We start from the raw sequence: 26,022 nt of genomic DNA, 5'->3' as shown, positions 1-26,022 counted from the left end.
GATCCGGAGATCTTGCTGGCCAGGGTAGTTGACTTACACCTTCTAGAGCACGTTGGGTGGCACGGGATACATGCGGACGTGCATTGTCCTGTTGGAACAGCAAGTTCCTTTGCCGGTCTAGGAATGGTAGAACGATGGGTTCGATGACGGTTTGGATGTACCGTGCACTATTCAGTGTCCCCTCGACGATCACCAGTGGTGTACGGCCAGTGTAGGAGATCGCTCCCCACACCATGATGCCGGGTGTTGGCCCTGTGTGCCTCGGTCGTATGCAGTCCTGATTATGGCGCTCACCTGCACGGCGCCAAACACGCATACGACCATCATTGGCACCAAGGCAGAAGCGACTCTCATCGCTGAAGACGACACGTCTCCATTCGTCCCTCCATTCACGCCTGTCGCGACACCACTGGAGGCGGGCTGCACGATGTTGGGGCGTGAGCGGAAGACGGCCTAACGGTGTGCGGGACCGTAGCCCAGCTTCATGGAGACGGTTGCGAATGGTCCTCGCCGATACCCCAGGAGCAACAGTGTCCCTAATTTGCTGGGAAGTGGCGGTGCGGTCCCCTACGGCACTGCGTAGGATCCTACGGTCTTGGCGTGCATCCGTGCGTCGCTGCGGTCCGGTCCCAGGTCGACGGGCACGTGCACCTTCCGCCGACCACTGGCGACAACATCGATGTACTGTGGAGACCTCACGCCCCACGTGTTGAGCAATTCGGCGGTACGTCCACCCGGCCTCCCGCATGCCCACTATACGCCCTCGCTCAAAGTCCGTCAACTGCACATACGGTTCACGTCCACGCTGTCGCGGCATGCTACCAGTGTTAAAGACTGCGATGGAGCTCCGTATGCCACGGCAAACTGGCTGACACTGACGGCGGCGGTGCACAAATTCTGCGCAGCTAGCGCCATTCGACGGCCAACACCGCGGTTCCTGGTGTGTCCGCTGTGCCGTGCGTGTGATCATTGCTTGTACAGCCCTCTCGCAGTGTCCGGAGCAAGTATGGTGGGTCTGACACACCGGTGTCAATGTGTTCTTTTTTCCATTTCCAGGAGTGTACAAACACAGGTAAAAAAAGTTGCTATAGAAACCAAAAACCCTACTCCAGAGGCACACACGGGCAAGGTTTGCAAGTACTTCTTCGTGTAAAAGCTTAACTGAGTATAATACTCAATCACATAGTATCTGCTGCAGGCTCGTTCATCTGAGGCTGGCTGAACTGTCCGTGTGTGGGACTCTTCTGCTCGCGGGAAACCTTCTCGGTCCCGAACTCTGCTTTGTTTGGAGTTTAAGGGCCTCTATATACGGCATTTGAGATTGTTTGCTTACAGATAGTACCTGACTGCCTCGCTTTTTACTTCCAATTCGCAATCAGTGAATGTGAAATCAGCTGTTTCTCAAAGCCTGTGACCCCTTAATGGACTGACGAAAGCGGCTTGACTCTAAATCTCTAAGTTAAAACGCCTACTGCTAATTCTCATATTTAAACGATTTATCTGCTTTTCTTTCTCTCTGTCAACCCTTCATGATTCAGTCATTACAATGGTGAGGGGAAGGAGGGCTGCTTAATCTCTCAAGCGAGTGACTAGTATGCGTTGCAATGCCTCATTTTACTTTTAACTAGGTACACATACACAAAGCAGACACATTTACACATTTATATGTACAAAAAATGAGTCATGCCTATACCTCATTTGATTGAAATTGCTCCAGTCGTTCATGAGTTATGCTTTTGTGCCAACTCTTTTCATCCATACCCTCAGCCGTAGAAATGCTAAGAATATCTTACCGTCACAGTAACTTTTTCCGCATGTACCGAGACCAGTTTGAGAATAAATCGCTGCAGTTGTCCCAGACACATGTTGATACGTCATTGCCTTTGCAAGCCCCATCCCACACACTCCGACTCTTAGGGGTGCAAGTCATCAGGACTGTGAGCAATGAGCCAAGCGACCCCAAAAACTTTTGATTCGATACAAATGTCGGTTGTTACCGATTATTTTTACATCTCACGGTTTCTCACACCCAGCTCTAGGGGTTGTAGTATTCCCACACCAGATACGAAAAACTAACTATACAAATGTTGTACCCTCACAAATGAAACAGCTGGGAATTTTATTAGTTTTTACACAAGACGAAAAGACCAAAAATACTGAATATCGCAAAGCACTTGAATAAACATTTTCAGATTTCATTTCATCAACAAAAAATCATTGTCTATCATATATTTTGTACGTGCAAACAGTCCGCTTTGTACACATTTACCCACTTAGAAAGAAAAAGAGGCACTGCAATGCATGCCGGCTGGTTACAGCTATCTTGTCTTGTGACGCACGCGCTCGGGTTCCCGGGTTCGATTCCCAGCGGGGTCAGAGATTTTCTCTGCCTCGTGATGACTGGGTGTTGTGTGATGTCCTTGGGTTAGTTAGGTTTAAGTAGTTCTAAGTTCTAGGGGACTAATGACCATAGATGTTAAGTCCCATAGTGCTCAGAGCCATTTTCTTGTGACGCACTTTGAAGGAATCTTGCGAATGGGGCGGAAATTGGTAGATTTGTTGTACATGTACAGACAAACCAATATTACAATTTCAGGAAAATTGAATGATTTAATGAGGAGAAAGAGCTTCACGTGTTGAGAGCCAATAACGCGTTGGTCCAACTATGGCTCATATGCAAGCAGCTATTCGGCTTGACACGGACTAACAGGGTTGTTGAATGCTCTTCTGAGAGATAGCGTGCCAGATTCTGTCCAATTCACGCGTTAGAACGTCAAAATGCCGAGATGGTTGAAAGGCCCTGCCCGTAATGTACTAGTCATCGACGCACAGTTTGAAGCGGGACTCATAACTGAAGACAATTCTGCACCAGTCAGTGAGATTCCAGGCCGAAGAAGAAGTGTCTGTAGACGTCACAGAGAGCGACGGGTGACCCACCTCACAGCCGCCTGACATACGGCCCGACAACTAGTGGCGATGGGCTGAGTTGTCACCTCATCCGCGGCACCCTTGCAACACAGCGGTACGTCAACGATATTCCACACCCTGTTTTGTTGCCGTTCATGGCAAACCATCCTGCTCTTATATTTAAGCAAGGCAATGCCCGCCGCACACGGTGAGAGTTTCTAGCGCTTGTCTTCGTGCGTGCCAAACTTTACCTTGGCCAATAAGGTCGCCGAATTTCTCCCCAACAGAAAACGATTGGAGCTATTCGGCAGGGCCATCCAACCAGCTCGGGATTTTGACGATTTAACACGCCAGTTGGACATCCAACAACTCTATCAGTCAATGTCAAGCCGGATAACTGTTTGCATAAGAGCTAGACGTGGACAACGTGTTATTAACTTGCTCACTTTGAAGCTCTTTCTCTTGAAAAAATCACTCATTTGTTCTGAAACTCTAATGAATTTTTGACTGTACATGGAAATTATATTTACCGAGTTTCGTCCCATTCGGTTAATGTCTTCGTAGTGAATCTTCTTTTTTTCTCTCTCTTCTCCTTATAGTGTATATCGCAATTCGCACAGAAGCTTCCAGTTCCGATTCCTTGAGCATATGAATGCATTCGGCTTAAGTTACTTGTGAAAATCTGGCGTTGCACAGCACATGCTCAACACAGGAGGTTTGTTAACGACAAACATAACCATCTGAGGTAGTGGAAACTCATACCAATGTTACGAACATAGATCTCCCAAGACAAATAGAAATATACCACCATAAAGCAAAGAGTCTCGATTTATTGCTAAATGGTATGGTTGATTTAGTTAGCCACATTTATTTAAAAAAATGTTATAAGTGTAATGACGTGTAATATAATGAGACAATGTAGCTACAGTACAAGTGTCAACAATAGGTTAAATCTGTAACCGAATAAGAAGCTACATATGTTGTTAACTTTTATTGTAAGAAATCCGTGAATATTTAGACTTAATCATAAATATATGCGCATAAAGCGATGTTCTGCTGAGAAGTACAATTCTCATATTAAACGCCAACATAATACCAGCTCTACGTACTGGCCCTGACGGGTCATTCAGTGCCGATCGACCGCCGTGTCATCCGCTGCAAGTGGCGTTATTCGGAGGAGCGAGGACCGCTCTCTCGGCCATTCTCAGCTTTGCAGATCTTGCAGCTCCTACTTCACACTGAAGTAGCTCTTCAGTTGGTATCATGAGGCTGAGTGGACGCCACTCGCGTCATCGCACCAAGGAGAAAACTCCTGCTAGCACGGGGAATCTTAACTCCGGTCCTGCGCATAGCAGTCAGGTACCCTGACACTTAGCTACAGAGGCGGACGAATGCCAACACAACGTCAATAAGTGTTCCTCCCAGCATTTCTGGTAGGTTTCTCACGCTTGCTCATTTTAGTTTCCTTTCTTTTTTCCTTGATTTCTGATTTACAAAACGTGACTCATAACCTTCTCTTAACATCTTTTCTAAGACTTCAGTAAGGCAACAGTAATAATAAGCAAACTAAACTCGACTATGTGCCTGGATTGGACCGAAAAGCATTGTGTAAAGGATCGTGTAAAGCACAAATTTTTGTAACTAATGCGTTGTGTGTTGCACTTTCTGTACATTCAATACAGTCACTCCTGTAAATGCAATTCCTCCCCCTCCTCTTCCTCCTCGTCCTTCTACTTCTTCTTCTTTTTTCTCTGTCCGCCTCGATAGCCGAATGGTCAGCGTGTCGGACTGCCGCCCTAAGGGGCCCGGGTTTGATTCCCGGCTTGGTCGGGGACTTTCTCCTCTTCGGCGCGCAGGTCGGCCAATGTTGCGTCGTATGTAACAAGACCTGCACCAAGGCTGCCGGACCTGCCCCGTAAGGGGCCTCCCGGCCAATGACGCCAAACGCTCATTTCCATTTTTTCTTCTTCTTCTGCACTTCAGGGCAAAAAGCATGTTCTGACTTCACATTCAGAGTTGTTCATTTTTTACTAGGCCTTCAAGAGTATTTATTTTCTTGTGGCTTATAAATCCTTATCCGTATTCGCTCTCTATGTTCATTCATTCTGTTCTTTGCATTTTCTTCCGTAAACGTTCACTGTTTCCCAATAGTATAAACACTAAGTTCGGTCCTTAAATCTTCGTTACGTATTTTGTCTTATCTTGAGCAGCTTTTAATCTTTCTTAAAACTCTCATTTCCGCTATTTGGATCTTACTCATGTCCTATGTATCAATGCAATTTATGCATTAAAATAAATATGTCTATCATGACCAGTTTGTGTTACTTATACGTGCAAGTCATAAACAACGTTTTAAGAAGTATGTTCTCTCATTCCTACCTACAAGCTTCGCGGGAAGGTCTTGGGAAAATCTGTGCAGTCTACATATGAATGTGCAAGGTACCTCATCCATACTCAGACTAACAGAAGGCAGGTGCCATTTGAGTGATCATCACATGGCATCGTGTAAAGCAATTTATTGTTCGGAGAAGGTATTAAAATCCATGGAGAAGAAATAAAAAATTTGAGGTTCGCCGATGACAATGTAATTCTGTCAGAGACAGCAAAGGACTTGGAAGAGCAGTTGAACGGAATGGACAGTGTCTTGAAAGGAGGATATAAGATGAACATCAACAAAAGCAAAACGAGGATAATGGAATGTAGTCGAATTAAATCAGGTGATGCTGCGGGAATTAGATTAGGAAATGAGACGCTTAAAGTAGTAAATGAGTATTGCTATTTGGAGAGCAAAATAACTGATTATGGTCGAAGTAGAGAGGATATAAAATGTAGACTGGCAATGGCAAGGAAAGCATTTCTGAAGAAGAGAAATTTGTTAACATCGAGTATAGATGTAGGTCTTAGAAAGTCTTTGCTGAAAGTATTTGTATGGAGTGTAGCCACGCATGGAAGTGAAACATGGACGATAAATAGTTTGGACAAGAAGAGAATAGAAGCTTTCGAAATGTGGTGCTACAGAAGAATGCTGAAGATTAGATGGGTAGATCACATAACTAATGAGGAGGTATTGAATAGAATTGGGGAGAAGAGAAGTTTGTGGCACAACTTGACTAGAAGAAGGGATCGGTTGGTAGGACATGTTGTGAGGCATCAAGGGATCAGCAATTTAGTACTGGAGGGCAGCGTGGAGGATAAAAATCGTAGAGGGAGACCAAGAGATGAATACACTAAGCAGATTCAGAAGGATGTAGGCTGCGGTGGGTACTGGGAGATGAAGAGGCTTACACAGGATAGAGTAGCATTGAGAGCTGCCCCAAACCAGTCTCAGGACTGAAGACCACAAAAACAACAACATTAAAATAAATACGTCTATCATGACCAGTGTGTGTTACTTATACGTGCGAGTCATAAACAACGGGTTAAGAAATATGTGCTCTCTTTCCTACCTCCAAGCTTCGCGGTGAGGGCTTGGGAAAGTTTATACAGTCTACATATGAATGTGCAAGGTATCTGAGCCATACTCAGACTAACAGAAGGCAGGTGCCATTTGAGTGATCATCACATGGCTGACTGAACCATGCAGCAATTGTAGCGTGAGACCCTCGCGTTCAGTGTCACGTGCAGTACAAGTTTTAGGTGTTACTCTGGACGAAGAGCAGGCATGATTTTTGGCCGTGCAGTCGTTTGACACTGACAGTCACGGATGCCGCGATCATACTACACAGGGCTGTAGTTAAGTAATCGGAGGGACGGATTCAGATCATAGTGGCACATTCGGAGTCTATTTTTCCACAGTTCCTCTAAATCTTTTCTAGCAAATGCTTGGCTTCCGTGAGGTTTCGGTATTTCAGTCGGATGACTCTGACCTCTCGCCGTGATATTTCCGCTGACAAATATTCCACCATCTTCACTTGTAAAACACTCACATTAAATGGATGAATGATTGTCAGCCGAAATTTGGTGGCAATTACTTTATGTCACCCCGTTGCAATCCCGAATCCTCATGGAATACACATTACGTCGGGTAATATGCAAGAATCAAATTCTACGATATTTCCTTCAAGAAGGTATTGTCAGAGTGTAGCGCTTTGTGTTGCCAGTGTTTTATTCTATGACTGCGGTGAAATACAGATATTGTCATCTGTACCTACGTTGTATCAATAATATTTGAAGCTTACTTGAAATGCCTTAGAAAACACTTTTTCCTTGGTCTGCTTCCTCATATGTTCGAGCTGGACATGTTTGGTAAACACCAGTCACATTGCAGGCGCTGAGCCAGTACCCTCTAGCAGTCGGTACCGAGTAACTTTAGATGTGATTGAATGTATCATTGCGTGCGGCGAGGCACGAATATCAACTTCAGCTTTGAAATGATTTAATGAAGTACAATTTTTTTCAGTTCATAGGAGATGCAAAAAATACTGATTCAGCCACCTCAAATAAAAAAATTCTAGTGCCACATGATAAGATACTGTATTCTCGATTGAGAGGATAGGTATTCATTGTTTGTTTAAAGCTGTTATGGCAAATGCAGTGATTGTTACTTTGAGATGACTCTACGGAAGTACAGCGACGTATGTTTTGTGAAATCTTGTTAAGTAAATTTAGAGAACCGTTATAGGAGGAAGACCATGCAGTAGTTCTACTGCTATAATAATAAAACAAGACAGACAAGGCTGAGTATGAGGTGTACGAACAGACATTTGATGGTCCCTCAATACGTCAGAAAGGGAAAAAGAAAACTGTAACACTGGTTTGAAGAACGCTTCACCATGCACTGCGCAACGGCTTGCGTAGTGTACATGCCTATGTAAATACTCAGTCATGTAGTTATCCCTTTTGTTGTGTAAATCACACAGAATTATAAGATACAAGTAAACGATTTTATAGTCCATAGAATAAAAATATGAAGTGACCCATTTGCAACCATGATTACACATGGAAGCCACATAACCAACATTATATTTAAAAGTAACCCCTTTTACATAATAGAAATTTAAATGCGTTATTATGTATTGTTAAAGGGAAGCATTAAATTGACACTAAATCTTCATTTTAGTATTACAAGAGCTGACATTTTAAGGTGTGTTGTAACAACTAAAAAAGTAAATGAATTTAATAGTAAACGTTCTGTGATGTAGTGTAAAAAAACTAGGCTTATTCGAGCAGCAGTTTCCAGTCGTCACGCGCATGCGCAGAGTGGAAGTTGAGTTCGAGCTGCGGATTCTCCAGATCCAAACTGATACTATGTGGTATGCAGTACATCGGCCAGACGCAACGATGCATCTCGCAGCGCTATTCGGAACATGGGAAGGGCGTTCACCTTGGCCAAACCGACACTTCTGTATTGGCAGAGCACCTGCGAAGGACCCATGTTTATTTTTTATTAAAAAAAAAACAGGCAAAGGTGATATACCGTGCCAACAGGTTCTGGGATTCGGTTATCGAAGACCAGTGGAACTACGAGCAGGGACCGATGACCTCAGCAGTTTGGTTCCATAAGACCTTACCACAAAACTGAAAGTCTAAGAGTACATTAAGTCACTCGTGACTGTGGATGGATATGGCGTACGCCAGGAACGCTCTGATGTGACAGTGGCGGAGGCAGGGGTCAGAATGTGCAGGCAGCACCAGGACTCGACGCACGGAAATCCCTCACTCCTCAGGCTCGTCCCCCCCACCCTCCGCCACGCCCCTCCCCCACCACCACAACGACAACCACCACCATCAGCACATCACCATTAACATCTCTTCAAGAGCTACAAAGGGCCGAACCAGGAACGAACCCGGCGCTTAACCTGAAGATGACGAGTAGAAAACTTGTCGAAACGTTGCGGCAGCACGACGCCACGACGACTCGGCTAGTAATCTAAGATTTTCTCAGAGAAATTCGCCGAGAAAGCCTACAGTCCCATATAGGTCAAACGAAGCAGAAATCCTTCTGGTCGCAACGCCTCCAAGGCTGCACGCAACGCCTGCTGTTTATGATGCACTGCCAGGAGACGAGGACATTGGAACGGCTCAAGAAACTTTCTTACAGTGTAACAGTTCACTTTTGGCAACCTGTACGTCTTTCCTTGAACTGCTGCTTGTATTTATCGGAAGTCAGACACAATTCTGAGGCCAGTACCAGCCACATAAGTGAGCAGTGCGAAGGCGTTGCAGCCCATTAATGTCTAACAAATTATATGTTTCAGTTTCATTACTTCAAAATATGAGGTCCATCAGGGAAGTATGGTTTTCACTGTAATCGCCATGTTATCGAATGAGTGTTTGATTTTAGATATTGGTTTCTCAAGTAAAAACATTTCTTCAATGAAATGTGCGATGGAAGCGTTTCTTCCTTAGGTTCTTTTTGTTTAGTAGACATTCAGCGTGGATTTGGCCATCAACATTTACACTGTGTAGCTTTCAACAATTATACTGTTCAGCCATCAATAATTTAAAAACTATGGATTATGGCTCACTTTATTATCCCAGTTTACTTACTTACTCCTTGGCGCTACAACCCATATGGGACATTATCGGACGAAAACTCCAGCGTCACCCACAACCAGTATTAACCGCTCCGTACTGACGACCAGTGCAACAGGCATGGACCTCCATCCCGCAAACTGATATCCTGCACCTGTACAACGCAATGCAAGCACGTTTGCATGCGTATATTCAACATTTTGGCGGTTACACCGGTTATTACTGCACCATCATTTCACGTTTGCCGTGGCTTATCTCGCGCTTACATAAACCTGTGATCTTGAAATGTTAACCACTTAAATATGTTACATAGACAAGTGTAGTCCCTAAATTTCATTACTCTGTCTTAATTTTGTCTTGGCGTTGCGATTTTTCCCGTCATTGCGTATGAAAGAAATGTATGGTCGCTGTTGATTGGTAACTTAATCTCTTGGAACATGTTGATATTTGAAGGAATACGAAACGGATTCTATGAGTAGTGACAACCTCTGTAAAGATCCCGTGCCCGAGTCTGATAGCCGCAAAATTAATAAACTAAAATACGTTTAGAAGGATCTTTAACGTACGCAGCGACATAAAATATCTGACAGACAGCAAAGCAAAACTTGAAAAACTGAAAAAGTTTCTCCTTGACAATTCTATTTAGTAGGAGAATTTCTATTTTTCTAAAATGTGAATGGTGGTGGGTAGGAATCACTAATTCACATTAGCATACAAAACCTTGCAAATGGTCAGCATGTAGCCATATTTACAAATGAATGTCTAATACACTCCTGGAAATTGAAATAGGAACACCGTGAATTCATTGTCCCAGGAAGGGGAAACTTTATTGACACATTCCTGGGGTCAGATACATCACATGATCACACTGACAGAACCACAGGCACATAGACACAGGCAACAGAGCATGCACAATGTCGGCACTAGTACAGTGTATATCCACCTTTCGCAGCAATGCAGGCTGCTATTTCCCATGGAGACGATCGTAGAGATGCTGGATGTAGTCCTGTGGAACGGCTTGCCATGCCATTTCCACCTGGCGCCTCAGTTGGACCAGCGTTCGTGCTGGACGTGCAGACCGCGTGAGACGACGCTTCATCCAGTCCCAAACATGCTCAATGGGGACAGATCCGGAGATCTTGCTGGCCAGGGTAGTTGACTTACACCTTCTAGAGCACGTTGGGTGGCACGGGATACATGCGGACGTGCATTGTCCTGCTGGAACAGCAAGTTCCCTTGCCGGTCTAGGAATGGTAGAACGATGGGTTCGATGACGGTTTGGATGTACCGTGCACTATTCAGTGTCCCCTCGACGATCACCAGTGGTGTACGGCCAGTGTAGGAGATCGCTCCCCACACCATGATGCCGGGTGTTGGCCCTGTGTGCCTCGGTCGTATGCAGTCCTGATTGTGGCGCTCACCTGCACGGCGCCAAACACGCATACGACCATCATTGGCACCAAGGCAGAAGCGACTCTCATCGCTGAAGACGACACGTCTCCATTCGTCCCTCCATTCACGCCTGTCGCGACACCACTGGAGGCGGGCTGCACGATGTTGGGGCGTGAGCGGAAGACGGCCTAACGGTGTGCGGGACCGTAGCCCAGCTTCATGGAGACGGTTGCGAATGGTCCTCGCCGATACCCCAGGAGCAACAGTGTCCCTAATTTGCTGGGAAGTGGCGGTGCGGTCCCCTACGGCACTGCGTAGGATCCTACGGTCTTGGCGTGCATCCGTGCGTCGCTGCGGTCCGGTCCCAGGTCGACGGGCACGTGCACCTTCCGCCGACCACTGGCGACAACATCGATGTACTGTGGAGACCTCACGCCCCACGTGTTGAGCAATTCGGCGGTACGTCCACCCGGCCTCCCGCATGCCCACTATACGCCCTCGCTCAAAGTCCGTCAACTGCACATACGGTTCCCGTCCACGCTGTCGCGGCATGCTACCAGTGTTAAAGATTGCGATGGAACTCCGTATGCCACCGCAAACTGGCTGACACTGACGGCGGCGGTGCACAAATGCTGCGCAGCTAGCGCCATTCGACGGCCAACACCGCGGTTCCTGGTGTGTCCGCTGTGCCGTGCGTGTGATCATTGCTTGTACAGCCCTCTCACAGTGTCCGGAGCAAGTATGGTGGGTCTGACACACCGGTGTCAATGTGTTCTTTTTTCCATTTCCAGGAGTGTATGAATGTAAAAGACTCGTTCCACATCATTACGATTAATAGTACAAATGAACCATGGAACATGGAACTAACTACACTGGTGTCCAAAATTAAAGCAAAAAAGCGCTGTGTTCCCCTTCCTGTGTCTAATTCAGGATATAATCATACAAACTATCAACAGATGTTCGTACGATCGTGTTCTGCACGGAAGATGGCATTCCGGTAAAAGGACAACCACGCCAGCGATGACGTCACGGCACCCATCAAACGGAGTAGTATTTGTCGGGCAGTCCCACATCCACACTCGCTATATACACAGTCACATATGGCGCGTTACGGTACAGAGAACACGCCTGCCGAACTCTGCAGTGAAGAGGCTTAGTAAGAATGGAAGCAGGACAGTCGCAAACTGGTGTGGCCCAGTAGCTTAAAGTGAATCGTTCTGTTGTTTCTCGGATGTGGCGACAGTTTATAGAGACCGAAACTGCAGGGCCGACCGTGTGTGACATCAGAAAGAAAAACCATTATTTGGCTGTAAGGGTACAACTGTACCTCCTTAGCACTGCACGGCAACTGGCACCTTATCTCGCAGCGTCCACTGGACGTGTTGTATCGAGGCAAACGCTGTACAGAAGGCTTCGGTAGCGTAGCCTTTGTTGTCGAAGAGTTAATGTAGGTGTACCTCTGACGCGTATTCACAGAAGACAACGTCCAGAGCGGAGGCGTCAACATGTAACCTGGACGGTCGAACAATGGTTGAATGTTGTTATCACAGATGAATCCAGATTTGGTCTGGAGAGTGATTCTTGACGAACTCGCATCTGGAGGGAACGTGGAAAGAGACCGATATTGAGGATGATCCCTAAAGGTGTGTGCAGGGATTATGCTGACCACTCACGAAATTGGACGGGTGAATCGATAAGGTTTAACTGCCGTCAGGTATCGTGAAGAGATCTTGAGACCTCATGTGCGGTTGTTGCAAGAGGTGCTGTGGGCCCAGACATTGTACTGATGGACAATAATGCTCGGTCGGCCTGCGTAGCCGGGCGGTTCTAGGCGCTTCAGTCTGGAACCACGCGACCGCTACGGTCGCAGGTTCTAATCCTGCCTCGGGCGTGGATGTGTGTGATGTCCTTAGGTTAGTTAGGTTTAAGTAGTTCTAAGTTCTAGGAGACTGATGACCTCAGATGTTAAGTCCCATAGTGCTCAGAGCCTTTTGAACCATTTGACAATAATGCTCGACCTCATAGAGCACGGGTGGTTGATGTTTTCTGGGAAACGGAAGATGCTGCACGCATGGCGTAGCCTGCTCGCTCTTCCGACTTGAATCCCATAGCGGATGTCTGGGATGCACTGTGGAGACGGGTTGCATCACGTCAGCATCCACCATACGCTCTCCAAGACTTGCGATCAGCTCTGCAGGAAGGACGGGCGTTATTGCCTCAACATGAGATTATGATACCATTCATTACACGTGCCGTCGTTGTCAGACCTCTGTTGCTTCCAGAGGTTGCCGCACCTCACACTGAGCGGATTAATCAGTTGTCGGAACGGAAAAACGAAGAAAATTTTTGTCTACCGTTGTACCGGGTGATCAGAAAGTCAGTATAAATTTGAAAACTAAATAAATCACGAAGTAATGTAGATAGAGAGGTGACATACGGTTTTATTAGAACCAAAAAAATACAAAAGTTCAAAAAATGTCCGACATTTTCTAAACGAAGGAGAATATTTTCAGGATATAAACAGTGAGATCATGCCATGTATGTACCCATATTAAGTTTAAAAATGGGTAGGAGACTTTCAAAGAGTTGAAGAAAACATAGTCTTATGGGATTAGGTGAATCTCAAACAGTCCTTACTTCAGTAGAAGAGGCCTGTAGGAAAATGGTGGAAAGAGTGATTCTATACCCGACCAGGTGTCTTTTGTTCACTGTGTCAGCGGTGTAGTCGTTACAGATGGGCATAGGTTACATATGTGAAGTACATGGTCCTTGAGTTTGATGCGTTTAAGAGAGGTTGTGTGCCCCCCCCCCCCCAGGTATGCTGGGCCGTTATTGGCAGCTACGAGGGGCGACTGCAGAGTGGGCGACGGCATGCGGCAGACCGGGAGTTGCGAGCCACGCCACGCCATACTAGTGCCGGCAGCACGCGAACACAGCGCCGGCGGTGGCTGCGCGTGGCTTCACATCGCGTCGCGTGAGGCCGCCCCCGTGATAACGCCGCCACTCACACAGCGTCCGCAGACCCCCCATCCCCTCGAACACAGCCGACCGGCTATCGCATGCGACGGCTCTCGATCTACCTGCTTCGCGAAACAGGGATCCTTAAATAGAAGCGTATTACCAAAAGATGACACAATTTTCTCCACGTGCCCGACAAACTGTTATTTGAACGATGTTAGTGAATACCCGAAACCAGCTCGTCATACTTCGCCACTGCTGTTTCCTGTTGGCTCTGCAAAGGATAAAGGGGATGTATCAAAGTAAAAGTCTCTGTAGGGTCGCTTCATAAGACTGCTGCCACATTTGATTCTTACCTCGTGTGTGCTAGAATGTGAGTGAATGGATGTTTTCCTGTAGCTTTTCCCGTATGTTTTGTGTTTTTTTTAGAAACAAAATTCTTTATTTCCAAATCTTAATAATTATACAATTTTAACCCACTACCTTAAATGATTAGTGGGCCCAGGTAGTTATACAATGGTTACAATTGCAGCTAGCCTAAGTTATATTTAAGTAACTAGTTAGTATGTAAGCTACAGGATAAGTGCAATGGGCAAGTTAGTTGATTTAATTAATTATATGTGAATTAGTTAACCTAACTATTGACTATTTACTAATGCCTACAGCGTTACATATGTGTCAGCTAAAAGTATAAACCTACTTATAGAGCCTTGCTCATTGAGCTAAACCCAATGAGCGCGCCCCTAACACTGGACAGGCCAGGATGTTGATCGCTGCAGGTTCCTAGAAATAGTACCTAAAGCTAAGTCCTACGATTAAACCTATCCTAAAGTCAAGTTAGGTGCATTGTCCATGATCGGTGAAACTCATTCTGGTTGAAACTTTGAGGAACTGGTGATATTCCTTCATAACCATGGTCACCCTCATCAGTGTCAGAATTGTCCTGGCAGAGCTCTGCTACCGGCTGACACATTGGGATCGGCACTTCCTCAGAGTGAGGAACCGGGTGTTTTTCAGATACCAAATCAGGACAAGTCCCATTTCTGTGGTTGTTTCGATTGATAGCTGTAATACTTACGACGTAGAAATAAGTCTTCAAACCATCAGTATGCCGGATTTCAAACTTTTTTTTCAGCTGTCGTAAATGTCCTCCACAAGTAGTAACAAAATTTATTCTGATCACCATGCCTAACACCAAAATATCCAAGATAAGTTCCCTTTACACATCCAGTAACAGTGTTTTTTTTTTCCAACGAGTATTCTCCACATAGTAATACAACACATAGGGATGATTTACTCAACTTATTGTACTTGAACTCATTTTGCTTGTTTTCAACAACACAAATATACCGTTCTACAACACAATACTTTTTAAGTTAACTTTATAGCAACTCTTTCCTGAACACAAATATCTGGCGAGGCCAACTTCGTCCTACCTTGTACGGCGGTACCTCACAAACTAGCCGCAACTCTACCGCTAAAGATCACTTAAGCTATCAGATGCTTATTTCATATGGTGAATTCTCTTGGAACTAACTGGACAGCAGACTGGCAGTAGGGCAAGTATACAGCAACTAATCCTTGCATATCTCATTTAGAACTGTATGAAATGTAGTTACAACTCCACATTTCATGCACAACTTTACGTTAAGAATTCTCCATCCGATTCCCCTTAGGTGAGTGGTCAGCCGACTGCCATGCAGCGGGCTCGGATTCCATTTCCGGTCGGAACGGAGATTTTCTCCGCTCGAGTACTGGGTGTTGTGTTGTCCTCATCAACATTTCATCAGCATCGACACGCAAGTCGCCCAGTGTGGCGTCAACTGAAAAGATTTGCATCTTGGCGGCCGAACTTCCCGGGGTGGGAACTCCTGGCCATCAATGGCATACGATTATTTCATTCAGTCTCCATCCGAACAGCCCGCGGAACGCCCAACTGTATCGACCGACCGCCGTGTAATACTCAGTCAGTAGGCATCACTGGATACAGATAAGGGTTTCTTGTAGACCTGCGTAACAGAAACAGAAAAGTTTTAGTAAACATGGATTCGCAAAAGAGATGTTTACGAGATAACTGCGAATGAGTCCTTACTAGCCGCCACTGACTCCAGCATCAAATATTGTCCTAGTTAGTACATATGTATTTGAAAAGTAGTTGAGATGCAACTAACTTTGACTGGGAGTACTGAGTAATAACTTTTCCTAAAGTAAGATTTACAGCCTCTAGTTAGCGGGGCAGCCTCCTTAGTCCTCCTGACTTGCCGTTTTGTACCGCAGGTGTCTCCCCCAGCCGGGGTGCCGAAGTGTCAAGACGTCAGGCTCTCGACTTTCACCCTCTTTCGTTAGCTGCGTTATATATGTTGTACATTTTCCAGGGACCACGACGTGGACGTGGAAGTAGGATTTGATGGCAGAGCTGCTATCTTGTCGCGGGGGCGTTTTCCACTTTTGTTACCACCAGCTGACCTGACAAGAGATGGAGACTTTATCACCCCTTGGCCCTCATCAAATGTAAAACTGACTACATCTGTTTAGAGATGTGGACAATACGAAAACAACAAGAAACGTGTATACAGGCCACTGGAAAAAAATTAAGATATGCACAAAATAGGTTGCAGTTTGAGGGATCAGGTAAGGAATGAAGACGTCAGAACTGAGTTGCTAATTTATTCAATTAACGAATCAATAGGTCTAGGATATATTAATAAGGTACCAGAAGAAAGGGAGACAAAACAAGCATTTAACTACAAACCGTGGTCGGGCCTGTTGTGCTAGCGGTAAAGTGCGCGAAAGACTATGGGATCGAATACTGGTCGGACCACTGGATTTTCAGGGTACCCTTTAACCTAGCTATCACCTCTCAAGGATGTGGATATCCGCCAGAAACTAGACGTGGTTCGGAATCTACCTTCCCCATTTGGATAAATGGGCTACGTTAGGGACACACAAGTTACCAAAGTGGACTCCAGTTGAAAGACTTGCACCTGGCCATTGAGTCACACGAAATTAATTAACTATGAACCACAAGGAAGGAAGGCTCCAGAAGACCATGGAAGTAGTGTCTAGAATGACGTCAAGTAGGGGGGGACCTACTCCTTAAAGTGAACAAATAGTATTTGTATTGTTCACTATGAACGGACCAACAACACTGAGTCATGAATGGTCTCCAGCACTGTTTGTGTTACCTATCAGTTACGCCGTTATTCAAAGCACGGAGTACTCTTTTCCTGTACAGAGTGAACGAGTGAGGTTCGTCGGTAAATATGTTGCGTGATTGGCCAACTTTCCTCTTTTATTTCCGTGTTTTCGCGATTGTGATTAACTTTTGGACAGTTGTGTAGTTTTCATGCTGCACCATGGACTCGGATAACTGCACCGCTTTTCATAATGGCCATCCGTGTGTCATCCATTGGCAGTGTCCATTCTAGCTCTGTACCTTCGCACTGTATCAGTAGGTTAATGTTTCACAAAATGCAAACTAATAACACTCGGAAGTCTGTGCACTGGGAACTTGTTAATGGAAGTTTATCAATCATCAGTTATATTAGAATACAAGTGCCATGATGAAAGACATCCACACACAGGTATATGCTAACACATCCTCCAACTCACCAGCCCAGGCAGCCTATTCCCATGCTTCTCACCATGGTGACAATCTGCTACCTTTGCGTTTTAACCTATTCCTATCAAGGACTTACAACTGGGAGCTGTTTGCATTCGTATTTGCTGAGGAAGACGCGTTGTCTTATTTCCTTCGCGTTTCTTCGTCATTCATGCAGTACAAGTGGTCCATGACAGCAAACATACAGGAAGCCTTTTTAGCAATCACTTCCTTAATTTAACTGGCAAATGGCACAGTCAGAAAAAAATTTCATTACATGCAACAATCTGCACCACAAACATTCAGTCACTTCCGTGTCATTCAAACTTCTTCCAGCAAAACCAAAACAATAATTAATCCTCCTAGAGGGCAAAAGTTATTGCATGGTATACCAATAACCATGTGTCACGTTTTGATTAAGCACAATGTTCTGACCATATGTCTATCTTAGCATCTTTATCACTTCGCCACTGAGCTCTATTTTTTAAGCAAATTTTTCATGAACTGGCATGTCACATATTTTTATGTGTGTGTGTGTGTGTGTGTGTGTGTGTGTGTGTGTTGTGCGCGCGAGCGTATGAGAAATTTCAGTAAAATATTTTATTTCTTCTTTTAGTATAGGTACTGGAACCATAAACCACTTTTAACCACACTAATCTCACGACAAGCCTAAGTAATTCTACATCTACATCTACATCTACATCCATACTCCGCAAGCCACCTGACGGTGTGTGGCGGAGGGTACCTTGAGTACCTCTATCGGTTCTCCCTTCTATTCCAGTCTCGTATTGTTCATGGAAAGAAGGATTGTCGGTATGTCTCTGTGTGGGCTCTAATCTCTCTGATTTTATCCTCATGGTCTCTTCGCGAGATATACGTAGGACGGAGCAATATGCTGCATGACTCTTCGGTGAAGGTATGTTCTCGAAACTTCAACAAAAGTCATCATCATAACGATATACAAACAGTTGGTTGACAAATTTTTGTTAACTACGTCCTTATTTATTGTAACTCTCCAATAGAGATCTGGTAATTTCTTAGGGATCCGCAGATGGTCATATTCGTCGAAACCTGTCATCTTATAACTGTCATGCGTCACCCGTACCAGCCAATAAAGTGCTTTTTAGTTTTTTACCTAAGAGCACAGAATAAAATGCCACTCGTGTCACAGGCCCCCAGATATTAACATGCGTACACTGCACTCTGGTTGCAGCCGTCAGTGCCTGCTACTCTATGCTCCACATTTATTTTTTTACTAGATGACAAACCAAGCATTTCGCGGATATTCATTTCACCACTTTTCTTCTAGAAACGAAACCGAAAAGTGAGCTGTGTTAGTTCTCTGATGTACCGGACAGTTTCTGTACATTGGATGCAGCTGCATCGCTTGTGCACAGCACGATTATGTAAACATCTCTATGGCAACGCCTCTTCATGGCGACTGTTTTCGCTTACAGCCGTCTGTGTTTCACAATTGAAAGCTATCAAAAGCGCTCCCAGGTGTCAGGGATTACCTTAAGTTCTCTCGACAGTAGGAGTACCTTAGTAGTAAAGAGTAAGTTATTAAAACTGTAGGCATGACGCATCATTTTTCCACGCATTTCATTGTTTATTACGACATATCTCTTGAGCTATGTGCTGTACGACAATATATTTGTGTAGGGACATACAGTGGCATATGTGGACAGTATCTGCGAATGCACAGTGCAGTAGTTTTACGCACTTCTCAGTGTTTATGACGGTCTATCTCACCAACTGTGTGTGGTTCCAGATGTAACTTTGTAGGTGGATTTAGCGGCATATGAGGATACTCTCTGTGTTACTTAATGCGAATAGAGTTAGTAGCACAGAAATAATAAATCTTAAACGTCTTGCATGCTGAGGCAGTTTTCGCGCATCTCATTGTTTATGACGCCAGATCTCCTGAACTATGGTAGGTAGGTGGCGCTAACCCCCACAGTCATTGTTCCCTGACAGCAAGGGATTTGTGTGACAAGTTTGGTTGAAACGGTCTAGTGGTGTGGTTTAGATGATGTTACACACACACACACATCTTACTGTTGAACAGTCCCCCCCTTTTCATCAAAAAAATAGAACACGAAAATGTAAAGCATCCTTCAGATTAAGCTGTGCATGTATATTAATATAGTATTGAACTTCACGCAAGTACACTACAGTCGAAGAACATCATAAACAAAAGAAAAAGGAAAAAAAATGTTCTAAGTTGGGAGTGATAGGAACATAGCCCAGACGCAACAAAACTTTAAATTGACAACACTTTATTACGGTATTTTACAATAGTTAAAAAGCTGCAACCGACAACGTTATTAATTACAAAGCTGTTACAGAACGGGCACAACTCGTCCCAGGTTCCATATTATGCCAACAGCGACCGTCTGCAGTATCTTGACCGGTCTGGTTACAGATTGGTACAGGTAACTTCTAAAACAAGAAACGAGTTTACATATGCGAACAAATACCATTGTTTTAAGAGCATACAATCCACCCCGAGCTTGGGAATTCTAATACATTATTATAGCAATTGTTATTATTATTAAAGAATATTTTCACGGACAAGAAAAGCTTTTAAAAACCGAATTTTAAATAAAAATTGCACGGCGTCAGTAAAATGCGCCGCTTAGATTACTCAGCAGTTAATTTAGTAGTAAGAAATGAAACTAGCAGTAGCCGTTTCATAGCAAAATAATATGCGGACGGTTATCGCGATAAGCAATTAGGCCAATGATGGCAATTTCAAGTGATTAAGTTAGAATGTGTTTCAATAAGCTCAGCAGCGCTTAAGATAACTCAGTAATATTTAAACGACACCAACTTTAAGACAACTTTATCAGAACACATAGTAATAAAACCCCTGTCTTTCGAAGGCAGGCAACACATCGGCTGATAAAGATAACATACAATGTTCACATACAACTAATAAAAGTCAGTGCTGTTAGGGACAGTGCGAAACCAGCTAAAACAGGTAAGGAAAGAGCACTGAACAAAGTTTTACAGACTTGCAAATGCTCACCAATATCATGCCGACGTTCAGTTCACCTTGTTCAACCACATAGAATAACTTTCCGTCAGCCACAGCGCCTTTCAAATGTGGCACCAATAAAGGCGATTAGCATCCACCGCATTCGACATTCGCGAGCCACACAATGCTTCTGCCCGGTACTATTACCATAGCCGACTGAACCAGCCGGCCGGAGTGGCCGAGCGGTTCTAGGCGCTTCAGTCTGGAACCGCGAGACCGCTACGGTCGCAGGTTCGAATCCTGCCTCGGGCATGGATGTGTGTGATGTCCAGAGATTAGTTAGGTTTAATTAGTTCTAAGTTCTAGGGGACTGATGACATCAGCAGTTAAGTCCCATAGTGCTCAGAGCCATTTGAACCATTCGACTCTACCTGGTGCATCATACAGCTTCCTTCGTGCCGAGCGCCGTATCTCCATGCAAGCTCGTACGCGACAAGGTTAATAACACTTCACGCCACTGCTCGATCTCCATTGCTGTCTACCACAACTATTAGAGTACACTTCGGCACCACACCACCTAGTGCCTGCCGTAAACTCACATCATAGTAAGTCGTTCGGTGTGTAAAAAGGCACATTCACCTGCCCGTTTCATATCTGACCCCCTACGGTCTGTCTTTAGCTGCTGGGCGCTCCACGCCCGCCACCTTGCGGCGAGCGATACATCGCAGACGGAGAGCGATACTCTCTGATATCGGCTACGGACTGTCTCACTGTATTGGGATTGCTGGTTCCTCTGTACGTCCTGCACCAGGTCGAACATAATGTCAGATCCAGGCCGCACAGTGATTGAACAAAATGCATGTTTTACTGAGAACCACCGATTTTTCTCGTTCTTACCAGGCACACGTGAGCCAACATCCCTCCTTGTTGCATTCAGGATCAAGTTATCGTGGAGCTAAAGGGCACTGTTCTCGTTCTCTCGGAACGTCTAATCGCCTTTCTCGTCTTTAGTGTGCTGTCTGTAAACTACAGTTACGCCATGCTTATGTGAGACAGCATCGGTTATAAGATCCCTTTCACTCCGCAGGTGAACGGGGAGCGGGAGCCGGCGCTGGTGTACCGCGACTTTCGGGCGGCGGCGCTGCGGCTGCTGGGCGTGCACGACACGACCGCCCCCGCCGCCCCCGTGCCGCCCGCGACACCCGGCCTCCTGGGTGGCGGCGCCACCGTCGCACCTGCTCCCGCCCCCGCACCTGCCCAGAACAACCACATCCGCAACGGAGGCCCTCCAGCTGCCGTCGCCAACAAGATGGCCGTGAACAAGATCGCGGCCTCCAAGGCGGTGCTGGCGCAGCCGATGCTGGCCGCGCAGACCAACTCGACGCCTCCCGCCGCCCCCGTCACGCCGCCGGCCGTGGAAGCGGTACCCGTGTACCGCGCGCCTGCCAAGGGCTTTCCACCGGTCATCTGGGTCATAGGTCAGTCTGTGCAACCTACACCACAGTCTATAGACAGGCTCGGCACTTTCCTAGTGTAGATATCAATCTCAGTGGTGCTGATAAACAGCTGAAATCGATAAAACTGAACACAGATACAGCGCCTGATTGAATCTCTATCACATTAGCCAAATTGTTTGGTGCTTCAAGAGGCACCGTATCGAAGATCTATACAGTACAAAGCAAAGCGCAAAAAATTAATCCAATGTCACAATATGCACAAAAGTGTGTGATCGTGACAGACTGTCATTGAAGAGGATTGTGGTGAAAAAAAAAAAAATAAAGGACTTCAGCTGAAAAAGTCACTACTCAATTGAAATTCGCACTCACGAATACTGTCAGCAGTAAAACAACACGAGGGTACCTCCGTAAGCAGTGAAATGCAGGACGAGCTGGAATTTTACCAATTACCTGTGATGCAAATGCCCATAAGAGGAAAACTTGGTGCCGAAGCCATGAAACTTGGACTATGGAGCAATAGGAGAAACTCATTTGGTCGGATGAGTCTTGTTTCACACTGTTTCAGACTTCTGGCAGAGTTTACGTCCCAAGAGTGAAACACGGCGCGGATTCGGTGATGATTCGCGCAGCCATACCGTCGTATACCATGGGTCCCTTGGGTTCTCTGCAAGGTCGCATTAATGCCACAGATTATGTTATTATTTTGGTTGATCAGGTCTATCCCATGGTACAATGTTTCTTCCCAAATAGCGATGCCGTAGGCCAAGATGACAGGGCCCCCGTCCACGTAGCTCGCACCGTCCAGTACTGGTTTTGTGTGTGAATTACTAAGGGACCAAACCGCTGAGGTCATCGGTACCTAGTCTTACACACTACTTACACTAACTTACTCTAAGGACAACACGCACACACGTACACCCATGCCCTAGGGAGGACTAGAACCTCCGGCGGGAGGGGCCGCGCAGTTCGTGACATGGCGCCTCTAACCGCGCGGCCACTCCGCGCGGCGCACTGGATATGTGAGGGCGAGGATGAATTGTCGCATCTCCCCCGATATCACCAGATCTCACTGTTATGGAACCTTTTCGGTATACTTTGTAGAGAAGGGTGCCTGACCGCTACCCACCTTCATCATCGGTAACTTGCCATATTTTGCAGGAAGTATGGTATAAATTCCCTTGAAAACTACACATGACCTATATTTATCCAATCCGAGACCACTGGAAGCTGCTTTGAATGGCAATGCTTTTCCTACACGGTATTAGGCACGGTAATGTGTTGTGTTATTGGTGTTTTCGTATTTTTGTCTACCACCTGTACATTGTCACTGTCAGGTCGCCTGGCTAACGGAAAGGTCGTCGCTAAGGCAAAGATAATAGCCATCGTGAGCGGCTCTTGGAATCTGATTAATGTCGAAACTGCGTGCCTAACCTCGACTCGAACCCAAGACTTTGTATTTCGCGTCAGCTGTTTTACCAACTGAGCTATCTAGGCACAGCCCACTACTCGTTTTCTCAGCTTCAAGTTTAGAACTGAAGCTTGGATTTCGGTTCCTGGATAGATCTTTCGTCAGATGCATTGGCAGCGGAAGCAAAGCTCCGAATTTGAATCCTGTTCAGGCGTACTGCTTAATTGCAGTATTCCAAAGGAAACAACTTCATAATCCTTACATTACTTTCCCCTGTTCATCGTTCAACGCAAGAATTTTGGGAATCGTGACGAGGAACCATCCAGAATAGCTTTATCTTAATTACCCTTTATCTTCATTAACCTAAGCGATATAGATATCTCGTGTTTTTACAACAATTTCGCCATTGGCAGTAATAGGAGATAGCATTTGCATAATTTATTACGAAACGGCTGAGTTCATGGAATGTAGTGGACTTTGGTGTTTCCAAACGACGATGCAGATCTCACGCCAAAACCTATTTAGTCAGGGATAATATCATCATGCAGGTGTGTGTACAAACAGTGACCACACTTCCGCAGTGTTGAATACAGTACTCGAGGTCAACATTTAGCTTTTTGATTGTACGGTTCTTCGTGTGGTTGGAGGTCTGAAAATAATACAGGTAAAACAAGACCTCACGCTACGTTTATTGAACTCTGTCACGGACTGTTGTTCTACAGTCTTCTGGCAGAGGCAGCATTTCTCTTTCGTCCTAACTTACAGAACTCCTCAACCCCTCATCACTGTCTTATGTGCGGTTATATAACTCGTTTTCTTAAACAGCTGTTTTCAGCATCTCAGTTATTATCCACAACTGTTTCAAGAAAGAAACAATTTCAGTGTGTTACAGGGAACATTACATTTTCTCACCTAATTCACTTAATTACATATACACATCTGCTCTACTTTAAAGTAATTACGGAGGAAGAATTAGTTTTTTAACTCCAGAACCTTCCTCAGCGACAGTAAAAGTCGCTCAAATTTTTATGAGAGTGGAGCTCTGAAGAGAGCTTGTTGTTTTCTAGAAGCCACTAGCAATGAATTTCTATTACAGTTGTAACATTGTTACAATGGCATTTTCATTACTATGTTCAACATGCATTTTTTTAAGTCATCAGTCATCTGACTAAGAATGAGAAAAACCGATCGGTCAAAACTGATATCTCTAGAATAACCGAGTTTTTAGATAATTTTTTGGTCTCGGTTATAGCAGGTTTTTTATTAACAACCAAATAAAAAATCGAAATATCAATTAGCAATAGCAGCAGTGCTAAAATTTTTCGTTTTTAAATAAATCTTTTTAAAAAAGGTTTAATTTCTATTCGTAAAATTTACATTGTTTTGAAATATAGCGTTATTGTAAAAAATTAGAAGAATCAATCAGTACCAATTTAATAAGAATGGCGACAGAAACGAGCAACGAACACATGGCATCAGAATTGGTAGAGCATTGTTGACATGATGATGTCCTTGTTGCCGTGTGTCGTGGCTTAAGACACGCAAGTGCGTGCAGTGTGCAAGACCTGCTCCCACCTGTTCTATACGCTAGGTTCTCGTGTCGCCGCCGAACATCAGTTGTATTGTAATATGGCACCAACCCTAGGCTGCATATATTTTTACGAAATGATTTAGCAATGAAGTACAATGTTTAATTTGCTTTAAAAGATTAAAGATTTTTTGTGCGATTTGTATGAAGTGATAAAAGGGAAGGAAATTATGGTGACAGTAATAAATTAGAAACTTAACAACATTTCATTCATAGCATACAAAAAAACAGGAAGTAGCTCATCTGCTTCCTGTGTCTACGCAATATGCCTTTATCTGCTTGTAGTCGTTGAAGACGGACAAACTAACACGAAAAACAGAGTTCATCAACCGAAGTTTTTACCCTTTAGCACTGACTATTCGTAATGCCCAAATAGTGGTATGGTTTTTTAGCAGAGTTCCAAAAAATTAGAATCAATAAGAGAATACTGATGATTTTTTGTAGTATCCAACCACTTATCAATTTCCGAGAAAAGGAGCGAACGGCGGATGGGCCAACTTTTCTTTTATTTGCCTATTCAATGTAATATTTTAATCTACGTAACTTGAAACTGAGAGAGTCAAAATTGTCCAATCTTTGTTAGATTTCTGCGTTTATTATAGGGAATAATAGAAATAAAAAACGGAAAGTCGATTATTTCGTAAACCGGTTATTTTGAACGATTTTAACAGTTATGGTAAACTGGCGTGGGGGAAAACCGATATAACTGAAAACCGGTTCAGCGATAACCGTGGTCCATAGCGCTGAGTAGACTCGACTGCGATGACGGAGAGCGAACGCGCTCCGGGAGCGCAAATCTTGTCCAGGTCTGACTTCGGCCAAAGCACACAGTTGTTTTTACTGTTTTGTATGCAACACGTAGACAACGGAATTCCAGTTGTAACAAAGTTATCTCTTACTGATCGGAAGGTTAAGTTTGCATTACTCTTAGCAATGACCATGTCCTCGTAAAAATAATTACATCATTATTGTTTCTGTTAGGTTGTATTTACTTGAAAGTTTTTACTGATGTTTACAGATTATCGAAGGTAGATTACACTGTAACCAAGTTAGCTGACATGCAGCTTTGTCGTTGATGTCAGAGGAGATTCAATATTTCCCCCAGCTGTTGCATCCTGGGCCAGTACTGTGGCCGTCGTGTTGTCCCAACCTCAGTCCTATTGATTTATTTCTGTGGGAGGGAGTAAGACGTTTGGTGGTCGAGACGCCGATAGACGCTCCATAATAGCTGGTTGCCCGTTTGGTTGATGCTTCAGC

The 26,022-nt window shown here is 44.8% G+C and overlaps 1 protein-coding gene across 1 annotated transcript in view; it reads left to right on the top strand.

Moving 5' to 3' along the window:
- Window positions 1-26,022, top strand: part of LOC126262334 (adenylate kinase isoenzyme 5) — a 483,860-nt gene that overhangs the window by 389,115 nt on the left and 68,723 nt on the right. The window contains exons 6-7 of the mRNA XM_049958893.1: window positions 21,400-21,498; window positions 21,685-21,790. Coding sequence (XP_049814850.1) covers window positions 21,400-21,498; window positions 21,685-21,790 — 205 coding nt within the window. The remainder of the gene's footprint in view (window positions 1-21,399; window positions 21,499-21,684; window positions 21,791-26,022) is intronic.

The sequence above is a fragment of the Schistocerca nitens genome, chromosome 6, assembly GCF_023898315.1.
Source record: "Schistocerca nitens isolate TAMUIC-IGC-003100 chromosome 6, iqSchNite1.1, whole genome shotgun sequence".
Lineage (NCBI taxonomy): Eukaryota > Metazoa > Arthropoda > Insecta > Orthoptera > Acrididae > Schistocerca > Schistocerca nitens.
This window is presented reverse-complemented; position numbering and strand designations above follow the sequence as displayed.